The sequence below is a fragment of the Barbatula barbatula genome, assembly GCF_947034865.1.
Source record: "Barbatula barbatula genome assembly, chromosome: 23".
Lineage (NCBI taxonomy): Eukaryota > Metazoa > Chordata > Actinopteri > Cypriniformes > Nemacheilidae > Barbatula > Barbatula barbatula.
In genome coordinates this window covers 16,356,553-16,379,606 of record NC_136786.1, presented here as the reverse complement: position 1 = coordinate 16,379,606, position 23,054 = coordinate 16,356,553, and the positions used below count along the sequence as shown (strand labels likewise).

General features: G+C 40.7%; 2 protein-coding genes across 3 annotated transcripts; both read left to right on the top strand.

Moving 5' to 3' along the window:
• The first annotated feature begins 350 nt into the window (after window positions 1-350).
• On the top strand, window positions 351-17,443 carry stag1b (STAG1 cohesin complex component b). Its single transcript, XM_079488172.1, has 34 exons — window positions 351-513; window positions 7,085-7,239; window positions 7,317-7,434; window positions 7,524-7,661; window positions 7,746-7,842; window positions 7,987-8,063; window positions 8,149-8,353; window positions 8,456-8,607; window positions 8,693-8,766; window positions 8,862-8,985; window positions 9,103-9,201; window positions 9,326-9,405; window positions 9,496-9,603; window positions 9,698-9,812; window positions 9,980-10,097; window positions 10,206-10,309; window positions 10,397-10,489; window positions 10,570-10,659; window positions 10,803-11,006; window positions 11,085-11,155; window positions 11,255-11,342; window positions 11,533-11,613; window positions 11,714-11,806; window positions 12,362-12,536; window positions 12,704-12,843; window positions 12,923-13,024; window positions 13,123-13,271; window positions 13,365-13,493; window positions 14,768-14,973; window positions 15,118-15,292; window positions 15,395-15,511; window positions 15,638-15,752; window positions 15,884-15,964; window positions 16,132-17,443. The coding sequence occupies exons 2-34, from the start codon at window positions 7,211-7,213 to the stop codon at window positions 16,153-16,155; spliced, it is 3,771 nt and encodes a 1,256-aa protein (XP_079344298.1). The 5' UTR covers window positions 351-513; window positions 7,085-7,210; the 3' UTR covers window positions 16,156-17,443.
• Window positions 17,444-17,778: 335 nt separating this feature from the next.
• On the top strand, window positions 17,779-22,262 carry msl2b (MSL complex subunit 2b). Of its 2 annotated transcripts, none has more exons than XM_079488170.1 (2): window positions 17,779-18,997; window positions 19,721-22,262. In XM_079488170.1, exons 1-2 carry the CDS (start codon window positions 18,856-18,858, stop codon window positions 21,343-21,345), a joined length of 1,767 nt encoding a protein of 588 aa, XP_079344296.1. In that variant the 5' UTR covers window positions 17,779-18,855; the 3' UTR covers window positions 21,346-22,262. The 2 variants fall into 2 exon arrangements, with proteins under 2 accessions (XP_079344296.1, XP_079344297.1); XM_079488171.1 differs by having other exon boundaries at window positions 17,834-19,179; window positions 19,721-22,063.
• The last annotated feature ends 792 nt before the right edge of the window (window positions 22,263-23,054 follow it).

The window sequence follows — 23,054 nt, the reverse complement described above, 5'->3', positions numbered from 1 at the left end:
CGCTTCTATTGCGCACTTGTATATATATATATATATAGCCATTTTAAGATCGTACGACTTTTCCCGATACGTTTAATGCATTTATCACAATTATACTTACGTAAGAAGGTTGTTGCCAGGTTGGCAACCCAACCCCTCCAAAACGTGGATATAGGTGAAGAACAAAAAACTAGCTAGAGGTCTAAATTAATGACATCACTTTCACGTTCTTAACATTTAACAGGAAACTACGGACGCGCTGCGAAACGAACTTAATTCCGTCAATCGCGCTTTTCTTTTGCTTTGTGTCAACACGCCTTCTGTCCACCAGGAGGCGATGTCAGATCAGTCTACCATTGCGCCATTTCGTTGCCGTAAAAGCCGCCAGATGGCAGTTTAGGATTGCTTCTCTGAGGAAAGGCGCGGTTGTGCTTCTGGTCTAATTTACAATATAAAAACATAAACTATTTGCTCAATGAATCGCGCCAATTATTACCGACGCGTGTCCCGGACAGCCCTATTTTGACGGGAGAGGTGAGTTTGTGCGAGTTTTGCAACAATGTCTGAATCTTTCCGTAGGGCGCGCGCTCACTGCGTAAATCGAGCTTGCATTAAAGATGGAGGACGCGTAGAGGGAGTGTGTGCGTGTTTGTATGTATGTATGTATGTGTGTGGGGGGATGGGATCATTCTCTAAGGACAGTTGTGTGCGCGTCCCCCCCGTCCTTGTGTACTGTCTTACCTATGGTTATATTATCTTAATAAGCCGCGGTGTCCGTGATTTGGCGTATTACTGCGAGGAAAAGTGCGACTTTGTCTTCCTGCCGCCGTGCACGCACGCAGACATACATACACACAGACAGTCAGGCGCGCGAGATTCTAAACTGCTGTTGTTCTCTAGCTGATGCGCTCGCGCAGATCGCTGCTACGTCTTGTTTATTCGCGCACTGTTAGCTGTGTGCGGTTTTCTAAACTTGCGAGAGTTGTCACGAATAATATGCTGTTTACTTTGAGTCTTCGTATCGCTAAAGTTCATTATTTCGTCCAAAACGTACAACATTTGGATAACTGGAATTGTAAATCATCTTGGCAGATCTGACCAGAATAGTTTTCGTTAACAATTCAAAGTAATTGTTAGACTTCCTTTTACTATCTTTTCAAAGCCCCGACGTCCATATTTAGCGGGTACGAAGCAGAGGAGGAGTTTACGCTAGACTAGCCTACTCAACGACAGTTCATGCTAGTTCATGGACTAACGAGAACAACCTTGCAATGAATCGTTTCTTGCTAAATTTCTGTTTTGTTTTTGTTACACGTGTTGAACCTCACATGCCCCTTGGAAACTAGTCTGAACGAAATGTCCCAACTACAAAATGTAGAAATAATTTCACTTTTCTTCTATCATAGATGGTCAGTTTCTCAATTCAGACGTCACCACTCGTGTTGGTAGTTTACTATGAATGTTCCACTATATTCTTGTTATATAATTACATTGTGGAGACATATCAAAGACTTGAGATGTTAGTGGACGTCTGTAAATTGTTATCTTGGCACCGAACAAGCAGTTTCTGAAGTGTTGATTCAGCACTGACCCCATTGCTGTCGTTATTATTGCGATAATTGGTCATTCTTAACCTCAAATTGATGTGACTGAAAGATACGTACATATTTATATAGTACAGATGGCGTTACATTCGTTATCTTGCATGGTGTCCCTATGAGTAATGAAAACGAGCGGTTATAAAATACTTTATTTGGTTTGTGCGTCCCTCTGAAATGACAAAAGATGTCATTGTTTTGGTCTGTGTTGACCTGTGAAAATCAGTACAATAAAACAAATGAACGCAGTTGGCCTAAAAAACAGGCTTGTTTACGTGAGATTGTTGTGTTCGGTGTTTTAATGATCACGCCATGAAGTAATACCAATTTATGATATGCAGTTCTCCGGGGTTGTCAAACAGTTAGGGTTAGTTTTTTTTTATAAAGGAATGTAGTTTAGCAACAATGTTTGATCCATAATGGCTGAAGTCCAATGAATTTGAGGCCTAGCATCATGTAAAAACATTGGATTTTCTCCAGAACTGCATTTGTTTTCTTTGTTAGTTTTCTTGTTTGCACTGTTGTCAGGGACCTGGTGTTTTTTTTCATACACTTCAAACAAAGGCTGTGGTTGTAATTTACATCTTGGCCTAGTCAAAGGTGACTTTGTCAGCGAAATGTAAAAGGGTTGATTTCACAATAGGCTACGGTTTTCCATTCAGCCCTGGAGCTTTTAATAGATATTCAAGACGCATAAAAAGCACGTATCACAGTTGGATACAAATCTGGTCTTTTTTGAACATCGAGGACTTGAGTTTATTGCATATACGCTGATTCATTGACATGCCTTTGTGTTTCATTACACCTTCCGGTGTGAAATTGACTTTAAGGTAGAAATCCAGTATTAAAATGACAGTCCACCCAAAAATGAGTTAAGTGTTGTCATTTACTCACCCTCTTGTTGGTTTGCATTTGTTTTGTGACCGTAGACGTGCATGGGTGCTGACGCTGTCCGGTTGCCTTTTCTTGATAAAAGTTACAACATTCCACAAAATATCTTCTATTGTGTTCTGCGTAAGACAGAAAGTCATACAGGTTGGAAATGACAAGAGGTGAGTAAATGATGACAGGATTTTCCTTTTTGGGTGAACTATTACTTTAAGGGCAGCTGCAGTTAGTGTCCTTGGTTTTGTTCCTCTGGTGAAGTGAAGAAAAAATCTCTTTGGTACATTATTCAGATCCAGTTATTCCTTTAAGATTTGGTCACCTACCCTTATTGCATCATGTAATATGTGTGTGTGTGTATTTGTCTACATTTGTTATACTGTTTGCTGAAGAAGCGGACTTTCAATCATACAAACGGAAGTCAAAATGAGTAAAATAAACAATTACCTTGTTTTCCCCAGAAATTAATCGTTTCATAATTGATAGCAGCTTTATAGTTTTATAGAGGCAACTTTGTAAACAAAAATATATTAACAAATATTTGACACGAATGCTTAAAAGTACAATGACTTCACCTTTCAGTTCTAGTGTTATGCCCTCCCCTGAGCGCGAGTGTTTTTGGTGAGCAATTTGGATGCGTGACATGTAATCCAGAAGGCTGTTGCCATGGAAACACCCTCACTGTCGGTCATATGCTCTTATCCTGGGATTTTATTGGCTGTGTTGCTGAGATCAATGGATGTTGCTTCAAGAGATAAGAATCGCATCACCTGTGGGGTGAATCAAAAGATCGGCGTTTTAATTATAGACGTTTTCAAAACTTTTTCCCGAAGGAAGTATGTTGGCTGTAACGTTTCTCCGTGCTTTAAGAAATCTTTGTTTTGATAATGACTTCGGTGCTTATTATATGGCCTTCTATATAGGTTATGAACTAGTTTACCGTGTAATCCTTGTGGCAGTAAAACGTGGCACTATTGTGAAATCTTGCATAAAGATATTTTTATGACTAGTAGCAATTTGAATGCCCATTGTAATCGTCATTACATTTCGATACAGAATTAATGATTACTATATCTGATCTATGCATTCACTATAGACTTTCTAATTATGAACATATTCGTGATGTGGTAAAATGTTCGACGCAACTATCAGTACTATATCTTCATTACTGGTTTTCGAAATGATCACAATAATGCGTTAATAATGAAAAGGAAGCTTTCAGTTCTGACACCTCTGCCGGTACAGATACTGGAACTCTTATGTAAACAATGTCAAATGTATTTACTAGATCTTTGTGTTGTCTCGCTAAAGACATCGGCAAGCCACCTGTAATTACACTATTTAGAATGCGCCTCGCTGCAGCCAACTCGCTTAAAAAAATCTTAATTGCGTCGATATCCTAAGACATGCTGCGGTCTCTTCAACATTAAGATTTCTTTCAAACCTGATGGGAACGAATGTCTGCGAGACAAAGCGAGGGTGTGAAACTGTGCTGTTTTTCCACAGTCTCTCAGGGCAATTGTTAAGCTATTTTGAGAGTTTCACAGATCATTATGTTGGCTTGTGAACGGTATTGCTGTCTGTCTTAAGTGAGTGGTTATGAGAAAAACGGATAGATGAGATGTAAGATGGCTCTTTAATCCATTTTCATTTACCTTGGATGACGAATCATCACTCTTAATGCTATATAGGCTAAGATTAGATATGGCTGCTATTAAATGTAATAGATGTACGAAACGATGTAGGATTTCAGAATTGTTTACATTTATTATTGCAGATGCTTTTAACCTGTTGCATTCTGGTTATAAATATCAGCATGCCATGTACTCGGAATTGAATTTACGACTTTGCTGGTGCCAGCACCACACTGTACCATTTGACCGACAGGCATAAATTGGAAATTACGTATATATATAACATGTTTCACATAGTATGAGTGTTCAAATAAATGTGCTCAATTTGGAGAACAGTCCTAACAGTTTCACTAAAACCACAAAAAGTTGATTTTGGGTGGTATGCCATCTATGTTTCTCATCAGTGTTGGAGAGGGAAGATTAAATCTGTAATGTCATCTTTTTGCCTGCCATTGGTTAGTTTCTTGTCCAAGCAAGTGGTGATTTGACTGTATTGTGTTTAGGTAGCTGAGCATAGTGTTAACTCAGCGGTCATGGGTTTAATCCCAGGGTACATACATACAAAAAATTACCTAAATGCCCTGTAAGTTGCTCTCTATATATAAGAGTCTACAAAATGCATGAATGTAAATCCTTGTTTTCTTTGGAGGGACTTTAACCAGATGGGAAATGTCTAATGCTGTATGTATCTACGTATAGCGACTCTACATAATGTAAAGGCTGTGGACTTAAGTGCTCTTCTCTCACGTTTAAGCCCATTACTGGCTCAACAAAGTGTCTGGATTGATTGGTAACAAATTTCTTTGACTCTACAACGGCAAAAACAACCGGTTTACACCATGCAGAAAACGGCTATAATTGGTTTTGATTTAAAAGCATCTCAACCGGCTGATGCCAGGAATAGCCTCATTTTACTGTCACAATATACAGTGTAAAGCATTTAATAGTGTCCCCAGACTCTAATGAATCTGTGCTGCATGCTCCACCAGCTGGATAAGATGCTCCAGGCCTATTAGCACATTCACTGATCAATTGAATTTCTTGGATTTGTTCTGTGTAACTGCACAAACTCTTTCTCTCGAACTCTCTGCGATAACTTTGGTGTGTGCGTTGAATAGTTATTAAAATGTATTATATATTTTTTTTACGTGAAATATGATGTTTTGACTTTTAACTGTTTTGTCCTCTCACATTCGCGATGTAATGTTGCTGCGACTTGCCCTCTCTATCGCCATCTCTGTTTGAACTTAAAAATTGTGAGTTACTTTACGTTATGTGGTTTGACGTGAAGTGAAATCGTATCTGAATTTCGAGATTGTTATACGTTTACGGTGATTTGGGTTTAAAGTAAGGAGGGTTTTTTTAAAATAGTAAAGTCTGATTTATTTTCAATAATTGTTATTTTCAACTAAAAAGTTTTAGGAGGCCGCTGCAAGTCGTTCATTATGTTGACTTCCCACAAATGTATTCTGTAAATATTGTTTCTTTAAACAAAGTGATAAATGATAATGCTATAAATAATTGTGATTTCTTTTTGTTTTCCAATTTTTTGTTGTGTTGCCAATACAAGTACCACAATTTTGGGTAAATGTACGTTTTGATTCCTCAAAAGGAGATGTCATTTTAAATAAATGATTTTAATATTGTGAGCTATTAAAGGTGCATTTATGTCTTTCCCCCGATTGTATATTGACATGGCATTCTATTCAAATTGTAGTATTCCCAAATGAACTAATTTCTCTTGGCTATTCCCAGCTTCTCTGCCGAGGTGTAAATTGCATTTTCTTCCCTCTCATGTGACCTCAGTACATGATATAGTCCAACATCACTTATTTATCACAGAGACGCACGAGTACAGCTGAGATTGAGTAACCCATTGAATCTAAACACGGAGCAAACCGAGCACTTACTACTTTAATAATGTCTTTAAACACTTTGTTTCTTATTCCAAAGCATTTGGGGTCTTCCGTGGGTAAATTCATCGTCAGCACTATGCTGCCCATCTCTGGTGGGATTCTATAATGGTCAGCTGTTGAGTTTGGGTTTTGCTTTAGAACAAATCTTCACTTTACTCAGAGTTTAATTCCAGATATCCACATTTGTATGGGGGATGGGCGTGTGATGCATATGACATGTGTTTTCTTTTTTTCTCATATATGTATCCACTCATTATACCAGCCTAAAGCAGTCCCCTCTCTGTCCATATATATATATATATATATTGAAACGTGAGGATTTCTCGTGTGCATTCCTGATGCATTTCATCACGATGTGTGCTTGAGTCGTGAGCGGTTTGAAACATCCACAAGAACATCTACAGTCAGGAAACTCTGGGGGTTGGGAGCCATCTTGTGTTGGTTAGGGTTAAATCATGTGTGAAGATGCTTTCAGCCGGACTGTCTGTATCATTCTGGAAGAGGAATAGTTATATGGTGTTATATAAAGGTGTTAAAGTGGACTGGTTTTATTTAGATCTTGGCATATCCTGTTTCTGTTGCCGTACATTTGTTTGTCGTTCTTGCATTACTTTCTGCTGTTTCCACAGCAACAGGGAAAAGCCATGCTTGGGATGCCCCCTAATGGCGGTTTTACTGTTTACAAATGGGTTTGATTATTTTTGCATCAAAGACAAGGGATTAAGACCAATTTCTGTTTGCGGTTAAACAAAAACAAACATTTTAAATAATTTCATTTAGTACTGTTGAATATTTGGTGATTTTGTGCCTAGAGTTTGGTTTTATTGAAAATCATGGTTTGTGTTGCCCCTAGTGGCTGTTCAAGGTTAATCATATTACTGAAACATGATCGGTTTAAAATACAAATATAAACTTAATATTGCAATTTTATCCTATTTATTAGAGTTTATTTTTGTGATTTTTACTATTACTATGAAAAATATAGTGATATAAAAATGACTAAAGGATTCCGATTGTGTTGCTGTTTCTTTATTAAAGTTTGAGGATCATCTTTTGTTTTGTTTTTTCCCAGGTTATGTTGTCTGAAGCATTCAGGGCCTGAACTAAACATTTATTATCCGCACCTGCTGTCTCAAACATATTCACAAATTCTGAGTGACACGTTTGTGGAAGTCCTCATTTTGACAAGAAACCCATCATGATCAATTCAGACTTTACCGTGTTACAGTAAGTGCACTAACATTTTGTTAATATACACTAAATGTTTTTTATTGTACTTCATATAAAATGTTTGCATTTTGCAGGGACTCGTCAAATGATGGGCAGGCCGACACAGTAAGTCTAGGCATGAGCGTCGGTGAATTGGACGATCCTGGAGAAGGAAAAGGCAAGAAAAAGAGAGGCAGGCCTGGAAAACAAGGGGTGAGGTCACCCCTGCTGATCCAAGCAAGCGGTTGTTTACAGATTATATGTGTGGTACTTTTCTTAATGCAATGCTGTTCTCTGCAAAGGGGGCCAGTAAGAAGGCTCGAAAGTCCCCTGTTGATAAAGGTGGACGGAGACAGAATGGAGTGGCCCATCAGAATGGAGAGGGGGCAGAAACAGGCACGCTCTTTGAGGTGGTCAAACAGGGCAAAAGTGCCATGCAGGTAAAACACAACACCGCTCAATGTTTACAGCTCAGTTTAGTAATATATTTGTTTGCTGAATTTGTTTTTTTTTCTTTCGACCAGTGTGTTATTGATGACTGGATTGAATCTTACAAACAAGACAGAGATTTGGCGCTTTTAGATCTGATTAACTTCTTCATTCATTGCTCTGGTTGTAAAGGTAATGTTTATTTCATTTGTCTCAGCACACTTTTATATGTGTTTTGGTTAAGAAGTTGAATTAGGATTCATTGCGATGACACGAACCTTTAACAAAATACTTTGATGTTTTTAATGTTATACAGTGTGTTTATGTGCATTACAGGCACTGTAAGAATCGAGATGTTTAGGAACATGCAGAATGCAGAAATTATCAGAAAGATGACAGAGGAATTCGATGAGGTTTGTTGGAGTTTTGGATACATATTTGAATTCGCATTACGGAATCCGCCCGCATGTCTCTTAACTTTCTGATCTTCAAATCCAGGACAGTGGCGATTACCCCCTTACAATGGCAGGACCACAGTGGAAGAAGTTTCGATATAATTTCTGCGAGTTCATCATCGTTCTGATTCGTCAGTGTCAGTACAGCATCATCTATGACGAATATATGATGGACACGGTCATCTCTTTGCTCACTGGGCTCTCAGACTCACAGGTCCGAGCCTTCAGACACACGAGTACATTGGCAGGTCAGTCACCTCAAAACAACTTTTTAGCGACACAACACGTTTGTTCCGACTGAACAATCTTTGTTTATGAGTTTAATTGATGGGTGGTATTTTGTTCTGCAGCCATGAAACTGATGACGGCGTTGGTGAATGTGGCTTTGAACTTGAGCATCAACCAGGATAACACACAAAGGCAGTATGAGACCGAGCGGAACAAGGTTGCAGGGAAACGAGCCAATGAAAAGCTAGAACTGCTTCTTGTGAAGAGAAAAGAGGTGAGGTCTCATTTTCCCAACACTAGTGTTCATCTGTCTACTGTAAATTACATTTTAAATGTTGTCATTTTTATTGATCATCCAGCTTCAAGAAAACCAAGATGAGATTGAGAACATGATGAACTCGATCTTCAAGGGTATTTTTGTTCACCGATACAGGTTGGTAAAATGAATATAAACCGCAGGTTAAAAACAGTACTTTTCTGATATAATGTCAAGGTTTCATGCTTCATGCTTTTCCTGCTTGCCTTCAGAGATGCTATAGCAGAGATCAGGGCTATTTGCATTGAGGAGATCGGAGTTTGGATGAAATTATACAGCGATGCCTTTCTCAACGATAGTTACTTGAAGTATGTTGGCTGGACGCTACATGACAGAGTGAGAATTTACATTTTCCTCTATAATTGATGTTACTGGTTTTCCTCTCTGATAAATATTTTTGATATTTCTGATGCATGTCATTGTTTTAAAAGATGCTATTGTTTTTATTATTAGCAAGGCGAAGTTCGACTCAAATGTTTAAAGGCCCTTCAGACCCTTTATACCAACAGAGAGCTTTTCCCCAAACTTGAGCTCTTCACCAATCGATTTAAGGTAACGGATATATACACCACCTTAATATCCTTACTTCACAACTTCATATTACTTTATTATTATGTTCTGAATATGCATAAGTAATGTGGGGATAATAACAAAAATGTCACTTCCTGTCCCTCAGGATCGTATTGTGTCCATGACGCTGGATAAAGAATACGATGTGGCAGTAGAGGCCATACGGCTCGTCACTTTGATTCTGCAGTGAGCATTTCTCATCCTTTAATCCACATCACATGGATGTCTTACTACTTGTTTTAGCTGCCTATCATCTGTCTGTGTTTCTTTTTTTAGTGATAGTGAGGATGCTCTATCGAACGAAGACTGCGAGAACGTCTACCATCTAGTCTATTCGGCCCATCGTCCTGTTGCCGTGGCAGCCGGAGAGTTCCTCCACAGAAAGTAAGTTGCTGCCTGCGTCTGTACCGTTATAACACGATAATGACACAATTAAAATCCCTAAACGTTTTCATGAATATGATGTTTCCTTCTACAGGCTGTTCAGCAGGCACGACCCTCAGGCTGAGGAGGCTTTGGCAAAGAGACGAGGCAGAAACAGCCCCAATGGTAACCTCATCAGAATGCTGGTGCTGTTCTTCCTGGAGAGCGAGGTGAGAAACTACGATCTAGGCTAACATCACTTTTTATGGTTTTAAAAGCAGCTCTTACCATGCATTGTTTGACTTCCTTCAAAACATTATTGCAATCTTATAGTTTATATTCAGTTTCATTTGACTTGTAATTTCGATTCATATTATTTTGTATTTGTGTGTGGCAGCTTCATGAACATGCAGCGTACCTAGTGGACAGTCTGTGGGACAGCTCACAAGATCTGCTCAAAGATTGGGACTGCATGGTAGAGCTCCTCTTGGAAGACCCTGTGCAGGGAGAAGAGGGTACATCCTCCTCACACCCTTGCTTCTATTTTCGGCGATCTATCACGATGCCTGTAGATCTTTCCTGTGTTATTCGTTGATGTTGTCTGATTGTGGATTTTCTTGCAGCAATGGGAGATCGACATGAGAGCGCCCTGATAGAGCTCATGGTCTGCACTATCAGACAGGCCGCTGAAGCTCATCCACCTGTGGGCAGAGGAACGGGAAAGAGAGTAAGCATTGCCTTCGTAAGATTGTTCATTGCTTTTGACGTTTTACAAGTTTGATAACTTTCTGCTGTTTCTCTGTGCTTCCTTTAGGTCCTCACTGCCAAAGAGAAGAAGACTCAGATAGACGATAAGAACAAACTAACCGAGCAACTAATTGTTGCCCTGCCCATGCTGCTGTCAAAGGTAAAGTACCCGCTTTGGTCATCAGAGAAATGGAGCTATGTGAAAGAAAGGCTTCATATTTGTCTTGCTTTGGCTTTCAGTACCAAACCGATGCTGAAAAGGTTGCAAACCTCCTTCAGATCCCACAGTTCTTTGACCTTGAGGTGTACAGTTCAGGACGAATGGAAAAGGTCAGTTGTTATCAAAGCCCAACAGGGTCTGTGCATCCAAATATTTCATGCACATATGAAATTTCGAATGATAAAAAATACATTACTGTGGCAAATATAACACTGTTAACAGATATTTAAATTATTGCTCTCTTCGTTTTCAGCATCTAGACGCACTGCTGAAGCAGATGCGGGTGGTGGTGGAGAAGCACACAGAGGCCGAGGTGTTGGAGGCATGCAGCAAGACCTACAGCATCCTGTGCAGCGAGGAATACACCATCATGAACCGCGTGGACATCGCTCGAAGTCAGCTCATAGACGAACTCACTGACAGATTCTCGCATTCGGTTGAAGACCTGCTGCAGGAGGTGACTGGAGTTCTTCACTTTGCACATAAGTGCGTATTTTTAAAGTTAGTTATTAATTCAGTGGGGTTTTTTTCTTAGGGGGATGAAGCAGATGACGATGACATTTACAACGTTCTCTCGACTTTAAGGAAGCTCACTGCTTTCCACAAGTAAGATCATTTCTGTCTGTGTTGGAAATGCAACACCTTGTGTTTGTTGTCATCATGTATGCGTGATTGAGCTTCAGGTTTGTTTTGTATGCTTTGTAGTGCACATGACCTTACAAAGTGGGACCTTTTTAAAAACTGCTATCGATTGTTGAAGATGGGGATTGAGCAAGGCTCCATGCCCGAGCAGGTAGAGATGTTCAACCATGAGTTTTCCTATTATGTTTTAATTGACATTATTTGTATATAATGTAACATTTGTAAATGCACAAACTTAAATACACATACAGCGTAACCTAACTTATCCAAACACAATTATATAAAACAAATTATATAAAAATAAATAATTAAATATGTGCATGTTCCTGGTTTGTGTTCAGATTGCCGTTCAGGCTCTGCAGTGCTCTCATTACTCCATCCTGTGGCAGCTGGTGAAAATCACTGAGGGGTCGCCATCCAAGGTGCAGTCATATGCACTTTATGCAGAGAATTCCCACCTGTTGTGGGAATTACACTTTTGTAAATATGTGGCATAAACCCCTGTGTCTGTTTCCTGAGCAGGATGATCTTGTGGCATTGAGGAGGGTGGTGAAATCTTTCCTAGCGGTGTGTCAGCAGTGTCTGTCTAATGTAAACACTCCTGTTAAAGAGCAGGTGAGCTGGAAACTTCTGCAAGTTTGCTTTGCTGATTAAGTGATGTGTTAGTAAACACCCGAAACCATTGATCCAGTTGGGGCCTTCATCCAGGGGGCTTTGACAAACAATAACTTTATCAACTTTGTTGTGGTTCTTTAAAGGAGTAGTTCACCCTCAAACTAAAATGCTGTCATCATTTACACACCTTCTTGTCATTTAAATCCTGTATGACTTTCTTTCTTTTGCAAAACACAAAGGAAGATGATTTGCAGAATGTCAGTAACCAAAAACCGTCGGTCTCCATTCACTTATATTTTATGGACACAAAACCAATGCAAGTCAATGGGGACCAACAGTTTTCGGTTACCTACATACTTCAAAATATCTTCTTTTGTGTTCTGCAGAAGAAATAAAGTCACACTAGCTTGAAATGACAAGAATGTGAGTAAATGTTGAAAGAATGTTCATTTTGGATTGAACTACTACTTTAATGATCTTCATATGTAAAGGTAACATATGTAAATGTGCATTACAGGTTTTAACCGCAGGTGTTTTTATGTTTTATCTCTGCAGGCATTCATGTTGCTGTGTGACCTGCTGATGATCTTCAGTCATCAGTTGGTCTCGGGCAGTCGAGAAGCTCTGCAGCCACTGGTCTTCAATCCAGACATCACTCTGCAGAACGAACTGCTCAACTTTGTCCTGGATCATGTGTTTATTGACCAGGATGATGAAAATCAGAGCATGGGTGTGTGTCTCTTCTCAGAAATTAGCATTTTTCCGTTAATCAGCAATAGAAAATGTAGTGTCATGTTTATCTGTTGGATTACAGTTATCGCCTTTGAATTTACATATTTACTATTCAGGCTCTGTTTAGTTTAAAACACTGTTAATTTTACACTGTTTTTTAATCAGAGGGCGATGAGGAGGACGAAGCCAATAAGATCGAGGCTCTTCACAAGAGGAGAAATCTTTTGGCGGCCTTCTGCAAACTAGTTATCTTTGACATCGTGGACATGGCAGCAGCTGCAGACATCTTCAAACAATACATGAAGGTAAATAACTAATTCATTTGAGCTACACATATTCAGTGCTGGTTAACATTGATTCATGAGAATTCTGATTCTTTTTTAGTATTATAATGACTATGGAGACATCATCAAAGAAACATTGAGTAAGGCTAGACAGATGGACAAGATTCAGTGTGCAAAGACCCTTGTCCTCAGCTTGCAGCAGGTATGGAGTATAAATTGAAGGAGTGGTGCATTTTTACATTTGGTCATAGATTTAGATTCAGATTCAACTTTCTGATTCGTTTCTCTCTTTACCTGCAGCTCTTCAATGAACTCGTCCAGGACCAAGGACCCAACCTGGACCGAACGTCCTCCCACGTCAGCGGCATTAAGGAACTGGCCCGACGGTTTGCACTCACATTTGGACTGGACCAGATCAAAACCAGAGAGGCCGTGGCCACACTGCACAAGTAACAAACCCTGCAGATGAATTATGAATCATTACTGATGTTCTTGCAGCTTGTTTTAAATAATTCTCACGAGTGGGTGTTTCTTTACCTCAGGGATGGTATTGAGTTTGCCTTCAAGGTCCCAAATCCAAAAGGACCGGAAAACCCACCGCCCAATCTGGCCTTCCTGGAGGTTCTCTGCGAGTTCTCCTCCAAACTTCTACGTCAGGACAAGAAGACTGTGTAAGTACAGAAAACACTTCAAGAATCTAAACAAAGACCTTAAATGAATTGTTCACTTTCAACATACATTTTCATGATAATTTACTCTCTCCTGTTGTCATCCAAGATGTTTATGTATTTTTTTCTTTAGTCGAAAAGAAATTAAGGTTTTTAAAGAAAACATTCCAGGATGACTCCAAACGGTTGAAGGTCACAGTTTCAGTGCAGCTTTAAATGATACCAGACTTATCTAGTGAAACGATTGGCCATTTTCTAAAAAAAGTTCAAATGTATATGCTTTATAAACAGAAATGCTCGCCTTGCTCTGTTTTGTGAAGCGCGATCACTACTGTAAGACGTAATTACATTGAAAAGGTCACGCTTAGACGTAGGCAGTACAGAGTCAGTGGAGAAAGAGGACCGTTCAAGAGTTGCTGAATGTTCAGTGACACATATTGTCTTTGTGTTAGTTTTTTGTTTAAAATGGTCATATCCTGGATTCGGCCTATGTCAAGCGTGACCTTTTCAACATAATTCTGTAATACGCAACGTTGTGCACGCGGTTCACAGAGCAAAGCGAGCATTTGTGTTTATAAAGCATATACATTTTTATTTACTTTTCTAGAAAATGGTTGATCATTTCGCTAGATAAGACCCGTATTCATTGTCTGGTATCATTTAAAGCCCTTTGAAGCTGCACTGAAACTGTAATTTTGACCTTCGACCGTTTGGAGTCCATTGAAGTCCATTATATGGAGAATAATCCTGAAATGTTTTCATTAAAAACCTTAATTTCTTTTCACCTAAAGAAGATAATACATAAACATCTTTGATGACAACGGGGTGAGTCAATTATCATGAAAATGTATGTTGAAAGTCAAACAATTCCTTTAAAGGGATACTTCACCCAAAACAGAAAATTCTGTTATTTACTTGCCCTCAGATTGTTCCAAACCTGTATAAATATCTTTGTTCTGCTGAACACACAGGAAGATATCTGGAAGTTTGTCAAATCTCACCCCCATTAGGCTCCCATTCTATTTATTTTCTTTACTATGGCATTAAATGGTGGGTGAGATTCAGACATTCTTCCAAAAGTCTTCTGTGTGATCAGCAAAACAAAGAATTTGATACAGGTTTGGAACAATCTAAGGGTGAGTAAATGATGACACAACTTTCATTTTTAGGTCAAGTACCCCTTTAAGGTGTTAAAGATCAAAGGAAACATACATTCAGTCAGGGTTTTAATAAGTCTGTCTTTTAAAATGTGTTTGATCGTCTCTCTTCTGCTAAAGACATTCCTACCTGGAGAAGTTTATGACAGAGTATATGATGGAGAGAAGAGAGGATGTGTGGCTACCACTCATCGCTTACAGAAACTCACTGTTGACGGGTGGAGATGATGACCGACTGTCAGTAACAACCGGAAGCACAACCAGCAAAGCAAGCACAGTCCGAAGCAAAAGAGGCCGACCAGCACAACAAAAAAGACGGGCAGACGGTATAAAGAATTGCTTTTAGTCTGTTAAAACTACAGAAAGACTATAAAAACTCAGTTAATACATCGGGCTGCATTTAAAATAGAATTGAAGTCATATGAGATTCATCTGATTAGTTTTGGATTTCTGTTTATGTCATGTGACAGAGGAGAGTGTGGAAGGCTCGTGGGTGATGCGCAACGACAGCCTCCAGACACCAGGGGGCCTCCACACCCCACAGCTAACATCCACTGTCCTCAGAGAAAACCCCAGCCAGGCAGCAGAACACATCCCAGACCAGGACTCATCGGAACCAGGCTCAGAACCAGACTACATGCACAAGTATGCTTTCTTTTCAATTTGGGAGGAACATCTTCTCAAAACCTTTCTTGTAATTTAAACACCTGCAGACTGCTGTACGTCATTTCATTCCTTCACTTCCAGTCCTCAGATGCAGATGTCTTGGTTGGATCAGCAGCAGAAGATGGACGAGGTGAACAGAAAGGAGAGGGGTGGGATGAACTACATGAAGTCACGCAGCGGTGGAGTGAGACAGCAGGTGTACGTACTCACAGTCCTGGGATTTGAGGATGTCTTGTAGTTATTACGTGCTTGACAGCAACATAAATAAAGTAGACCGTTCAAACGATTGCATGACCTTTGAACTGGAGTTTTTTTGTCATGCAGGCGAGGGCTCATGGAAGATGATGCCGAGCCCATCTTTGAAGATGTGATGATGTCATCACGCGGCCAGCTGGAGGACATGAACGAAGACTTCGAGGACACCATGGTGATAGATCTGGTGAGAATTTACAGATGTGATCATCGCTGCTCAAGTTTTCGTTACTGTTTGTAATGTTTCCGGTAGCAAAACTATATTTCATAATGTAACATCTGTTGGTTTGCTTAATGTATGTCATTTCTACTTTTCAGCCACCATCAAGAAACCGGAGAGAAAGAGCAGAACTCAGACCAGACTTTTTTGACTCTACAGCCATAATGGAAGACGATTCTGTAAGACATTGAAATAATAAACTCGCCGAATTTGGTGTAAATTTTATAAAGGTTTAACAGTGTAGCTTTTGTATGGTAACCAAAGCTGTCATTTATTTATTCATTGGTTTTGAGTAGTGCTGAAGCATTAAGTACTAATATGTTATCCTGTTTTTTTCCTCTAACAGGGATTTGGAATGCAGATGTTTTGAAAGATTGAAGCCTCACAACCAGCAGCCAACAAGAAACACATCTTAAACATTTATTTTGTTTTCTTTGCCGTTTCACACAACTGTGCCGAAGCTTGTGAGCTTCCTGTCTTGGTTTCGTTAATATGGTCAGGCCATTTTTCCATCGTGTGCATTTCCTCAGTTCAAAATCTAGAATCTGCTGGTTTTAAATGGTGTTATACATCTTGGCAGTATTGGTTCCTTCTGGTTTCATGTCATTCTATGATTATTCAAAGCTGTTCAAAAACGATTTCAGACAGATGTCGGTTCTGTCAGTGTTCTGGGTTTGTTGTGGTTAACTCTTCAGGAAGAGGGAAAGATACAAAGTCTGTTTCTTAAATTGTCCAGGTGATTAGTTGGCCTTTATGTACCCAACTAGTTAAGATTTGTAATGGTTTAAATTTGCTTTTGGAAAAAAAACACGAATTGATTTATCAGATTGATAAAGCCCACATTTGTTCAGATAAACTCTGTAATACCTATATACTGATGTTTATACAGGAATCTATTATTTGAGACGTATACAAGAGTATTTCTTTCTTCAGTTACACTGGTCTTGTGTTTTGTTAAATAACGTGTTTGTTGTCATTTAAAGACATGTTTACCTCTGTCTATAGTCTGCTCCGTGATTGTGTGTTTGTGGGAACTCGGCTTTCACACAATACTTCATTGCTGTGTAGGTTGTTGATCAATATTGGGCTTTAATGTCCATCTGAAAATCCACCGTTTTTTTTATAGAGCCTGTGTGGTACTGAAGACAAATATCAGACCCATTGTTTAGAACGGTGCTTTTACATACGATTCTCTGATTAAACAGTGGGATTATCATTATTTTAATCTTTTTACTGTTCAGACTTTGCTTTTTCTAAAGAAATGTTTAAATAAAAGTATTTAAAAATACTGACGAGCAGGTTATTTTATCAAAGTGCTGTGGATTGAGTTGAAGTCTTGGAGAAGGAACACAGTTGTTGGGTTTGTGTCAACTAAAATTGGTTTTAAGAGGTTATAGACTTGCAGTCAAAGGTTTTCTTTGTAGCAGTAACTATTTAAATGCAACATGCAGTAAATGGCTCTCAGTTCGAAAGAGCAAAGATTTGCTGTGGAAAGATGCGTTAAGAAAACAAGATGATTATCAACAACTGAGCATTAGATGGCGCTAGTTAAAATGTCAAATGCAATTGTTCAAAATGTGTGCGTTGATTGCAAATATTACTATATAAACAGAAAGCCAGGGAATGTCCCCTGTATGTGTAAATAAAGCTATATAGCCTAATTATTTGCGGCAGATAACATTTATAAACTCTCGTCGTCATGGTAATTATTTCTCACCTGCACTTCTCCAGACGTTCATTTGATACGACGCGAGCTTGTTTACATGTGACGTCAGAAGAAGCCATGGTAACAAATGTTAATGTTTTTGTACAGAGCGCGCTTTTATTTTATATATGTATTTAATACTCCGTTTACCGCACTGAGATAAGACCGTAACACTGTTATCGGTTAACCAAGGAAACCAATCACGGGTTTGTTATCTCTTCTCGCGAGTTCAAGACGATAGCCTCCCAACAATGCATTATCGCGATACTTGCGCTGCAGCGCCCGCTCCCTCAGCGCTGGATGACTTGTTCTCGCGAGATGTGGACCGCAGCGCCCCCTCCTTGTTCTAATGCGGAGAGGAAGGGAGGGGAAAAGCCTTTTCAAATACACACACATTTCAATATCGCGAATTAATATGGAAGTATATTCTTCTTCAAACTAATGACTCGTGCGTTCATGACGCGGATACTGAATTTGTTTATTCGCCAGACGTAACGCGTTCTGCGTCTCGGAACGAAAGGAAAACGGCAGGATAAATCCTAAAAGAAGAGAAGCGGCCTGTTTTTGTTCCTGACATCCTGGAGGCGCAGCTCGCGCTGTCGGCCGGTGTAATTCACATCAAACGGACGTCAAACTCGCGGCTTTTTCGTTACACGCGAGCCGCAAAAGAGTCCGCTAGCACGCATGGTGAACTACCGGCGCACCGACTCCAGCCGTTTGCGTGCATTTGAAGATTTGGAGCAGAAAAGCGGCCTGTTGTTCTTTTTGCAGCGGCAGCGCGGCGGACAATAACAAGAGCGCTTGCGTTCAGGTCCACTCGCGGTGCCGAACACGTATATGCGCCGAGTCGATAAGCGAACCTCTGGAGTAGCACTGTGAAGACGGAATGAGGCCGAGAGCGTGACGTTAATCTGGGCTCTGTGTTTGAATTTGGTGGTAAATTAATCGGAGGCCCGGTGGGGCGAAGAGCGCCACCAGCGTGTTGTTGTTGTATTTTAACCCGAAGCCGTATCACGGGATTTTTGTTTTATGGAGCATCACTGATCGTGTTTTGCAAATGCGTCGTTGCGTTTGATTCGGCTCGACGCGGACGAGGATGATGACGATTCGGCCGAATTTCGTGCCGTGGAAGAGGAGCAAACGATAAGATGGAGTGGTTTTAACGAATGCGATGTGCGGAGACGAATCGCGCGTGCTTCTGCACCGATATCTGGTGTAAGGCATTCCTTGCATTGCATTTCACCGTCGACGGAATATCGCAAGACCGGGTCCGTCGGCATTGATGATACGTGGGCTGTTGGCGGGACTGAAGCCTTTTCTTTTTTTCCTCCCCGAACTGGACCTGTCTAGCACGACGCTGCTGAGATGAACCCGGTGAATGCGACCGCTCTCTACGTGTCAGCTTGTCGGTCGGTGCTGCAGTGCGATCCCCGGGACCCCGAAGCTTTGACGGAAATGTATAAGCTCCTGCCTTTTTTCAGACAGTCTCTCGCCTGCCTTGTTTGTGGTGAGTCGGTTTTGTGTTATTACATGTATGTTTCATCGCACTGCACGCTTGCATGATCGCACTGCACGTTTGCATGATCGCTGCACACGCACAGCCTCTCTCGTGATCTCCCCGCCGACCGTGACACACCCCCATTGAGTCTACACATCCCCGACAACAGAAGCGGAGGCATTTATAAACACGTCAGTAAATGCATGCTGTTTATATTGAGAGAGTTATGAATGTAATGTTTATTTGATATAAAAGCATGTATGCTTGCGACAGTTCACGCGTTCGAGTTTAAATTACAATGGTAGCAACGTTTTTTTTATTTCGTTTATTTGCAAAAAACGAATTTAACGTTTCATTAATAATGAATGGATTCTTTTACTATTGTAAAATATGTTTAAATGTTTACACGCAAAAAGCTGCATTTTTTTGGGACCGTGCGCGGCCGTGTTACATGAACCACGTCACGTGACTCTTAGACGTCAGCGCGTTCGTGTGGCTTTTGTATTGCATAATCTTTGATGACCAAACGTATTTTTCCTTTTGTTTTTAATGCATTGCTGCTCGTTGCATTATACAGTATGCATTTGCTCTGAATGTTCCAAAAAACATTTCATATACTGTTGATGAATAGCACCATTTAGCAAGAATTCATTTATGCACAATAATGCGTTCTTTGCATGTCATCAAATGAACAAGCATGCTTTTAACATCTCGTTTTTTTCTTTAATTCAGGTAATTTGCTCCAAGATCCAATTGCCCCAACCAACTCCTCATGCCAGCACTACGTCTGTAAATCATGTAAAGGCAAAAAGATGATCATGAAGCCGTCGTGCAGCTGGTGCAAAGACTACGAGCAGTTCGAAGAAAACAAGCAGCTATGTATCCTGGTGGACTGCTACAGAAAGCTCTGCGAGTACATCGCGCGCTCTCCTCTCGCCCAGCACATTTCAGGTGCCGTGGGAGGGTCCTCAGACATAGTGGCTCTCTTGAACGAGGGCCTCTCATTGGGCAACGGGGACGAGTCTCTCTCTCTGTTTTTACCAGACCAGTCCCCTACACCGTCGACATCCGAAATGCTCCCCGATGAGGGCCAGTCCCCTTCAACAGAGGAACAAGGCCTCAGTCCTCAAGGGGTCAACGGTCTTCAGGACTGTAACGGTTTGACCAATGAAGAGGAATTGACAGCAAGTTTACCTTCACTAGGGACGAATGTTCCAGACGCGCCGGACACTCAGGTTGTGAAAGAGGAGAGTTTTACGAACGAGATCCCCGTGTGTGAGGCGGCGGCCGCCGATGAGGAGCTTTGCCCCAGCACCATGGACATTTGTGAATTTGGAGAGGATATTAAGCATGATGGTGGAACTCTCCTCTTGAGCGTTGAGGAGGTACTCAGGACGCTGGAACCAGATAACGTAACCCAGGATGAATGTTCTGTTCTGTTACCGTCGACTCTCGAGCCTTCTGGAAACGGAAATGGACCCTTCGATACCATCGACAGCTCCACTCGGCAGCTGTCCTCGCTCCCGCGCGATTCGCATGATAGTATCGTACCCCAGCACCCAACCTCTCAGCATTTAGGAATATCCTGCTCTGCCGTGACGCCAAAAGGGCCACGGACCAACCGCAAGCGCTCGCGGTCGGAAAGCGACAGCGAAAAAATTCAACCCTTACCTATTTCTACCTTCATCCGGGGTCCCGCGCTGGGCGCCTCCACCCCTGTCAAGTGTGAACCCAAATCTCCCATTCAAACTCTGCCTCACAAGGTGGCGGTGCCCAACGGTGGCAGCCTTCCCAAAGTGGCCAAGACGTTACTGGTGCCCCCCAAAAATGTCAAAAAGACCCTCGACCATCACGGGCCCAAAAAATCATGCACTAAGTCGAAACAGGGAGCTCCTAAATCGAAGGAGAAGACGAAAGAACGTATCGTGAGTAACGCCCTCATTCCCGGGAGCCCCACGAAAGTGGTTTATAAAAAGGCGCAGGAGAAAAAGGGTTGCAAGTGTGGCAGGGCGACCCAAAACCCAAGTGTTCTTACATGCCGCGGCCAACGATGCCCCTGTTACTCGAACCGCAAAGCTTGTCTGGACTGCATATGCAGGGGCTGTCAAAACTCTTACATGGCCAACGGTGAGAAGAAGCTGGAGGCCTTCGCTGTTCCAGAGAAAGCCCTCGAGCAGACGAGACTCACTCTGGGCATCAACGTCACCAGCATCGCTGTGCGGAACGCTACGAGCAGCGGGGCCGGCGGCATGCTCAACGTCTCCACGGCGGCCGGCTCTCCCGTGGCCTCTTTTTTGGCTACGGGACCTCACGAAGATAAAGGATTTGATGAACCATTGGACATGAGATATGACTGAGCACCGGAAGTTAGTTTTTAACCATCACCCTGTGTTCCAAACCGAAGGGCTGGTGCCACCGGAGTTTGTGATAAGGCAGCTATTGTGATTCTGTTTCAGTTCAAACAGTTAATCAAACAATTAAACTAACTATTGCTGAAACTTGTGCCTATAAATCATTTGTACTATTTTTTCGGTTCTTTTGCACACTGTTAGAAGAGGTTAAAGTGTTTGATTCGGTAACTTTTTTTTTACGGAGTAGTACAAGTGATCTATATGGCACGATGTTTGGCAAGATATTCCTGACCTCATTGTTGCGGGTCACACTATGTGCATGTGTGGAAGATTTTCAGATTGTGGGTTTGGGGACGAGACCTGGTGAATGACATGGTACCCTACAGCATCAGTTGAGACTGGTTGTATTTATAAACGTTTTTTGTACACAGACTTCGATTTAATAGTACATTTTATGATATATTTTGTAAGTTACATTAACAACATTTGCAGTATTTATTGGGTATCACTTAACATAGATTATGGTCCTCCCAGGGCATCGGCTGTATACAATTTCTACAGATGCAAGTCACACAAATGCAGTATGTACGGTTTCTGTCTTAAATTATGTTGTCGTCCTGATCGTGCTAGTTTTTGCTGTCTCGAATTGTTATTTTTTTTCCTTGGGGCATTTAAAAACATGTAATATAAATGTAACATATTTCCACAAAAAAAGAAAAATCCTATCATGACTCGTGTCTTTCATTTCACAAATGACTTGTTTGCAAGTCACATCTGGTTGAGATTCGGCGGGTCACGTTTCAAGGGATGGTTTGAATGGGAAATGCTATGATTGATGTGACTGTATATCACAAAAACATCAAACAGTTACTCATAGGCTTTGTGCTGTTAAACAGAGCGCTGCAAACAATTACAAGGGTGTATTACAGTGAGAACAAAGCTTTGCTATGAAACATATGCTGCCCATATGTGAGTGCATAACGTAATACTGCGTTGGTACTGAATTGGTAGGCAAGAAAAACAATGTGTGATGGTGTATCTATAACAGGAAGATTGTACTTTTTAAGTGCTTTTAATGAATTTCCCAGTAAAGTAAAATGCAACACGGGCAGTATCAAATATAAGAGCATCTATAAATATTGTTTAAATGTCCTTAAAGGGATAGGTTACCCAAAATGGAAATTCTGAAAATGATTTACTCACCCTCTTGTCATTTCAAACCTGAATGCCTTCTGCAGAACACAAAAGAAGATATTTTAAAAACAATATCCGCATTACCCATTTACTTGCATTGGTTGCGTCCATACAATAGAGTGAATGTGTGCTGCCATTGTTCAGCTACCAACACATTCTTCTTCAAAATATCTTCTTTTGTGTTCTGCAGAAGAAAGTCATAAAGGTTTGTAATGACAAAATGATGGTACAAGTTTAATTTATGGGTGAACTATCACTTTAACTGGTGTCTGCAGTATCTTTAAAATCTAAAACAAAGTGATATTTTTATATCAATGTTAAGATTATGAATTACTTGTTTACTGAAGAGCAATTTACCTTTAAGTAGAATCATACAGTCTGATATGTAATCTAACAAGACTATGGAGTGCTGTGATGCAGTGGTTCTCAAACCGCGGGGGCCCCAAGGTGGATCCAGGGAGGCCACAGATTTTGTGTCATTTTATAAAATATATAAATTTATCATAGATTCTATGCAATCA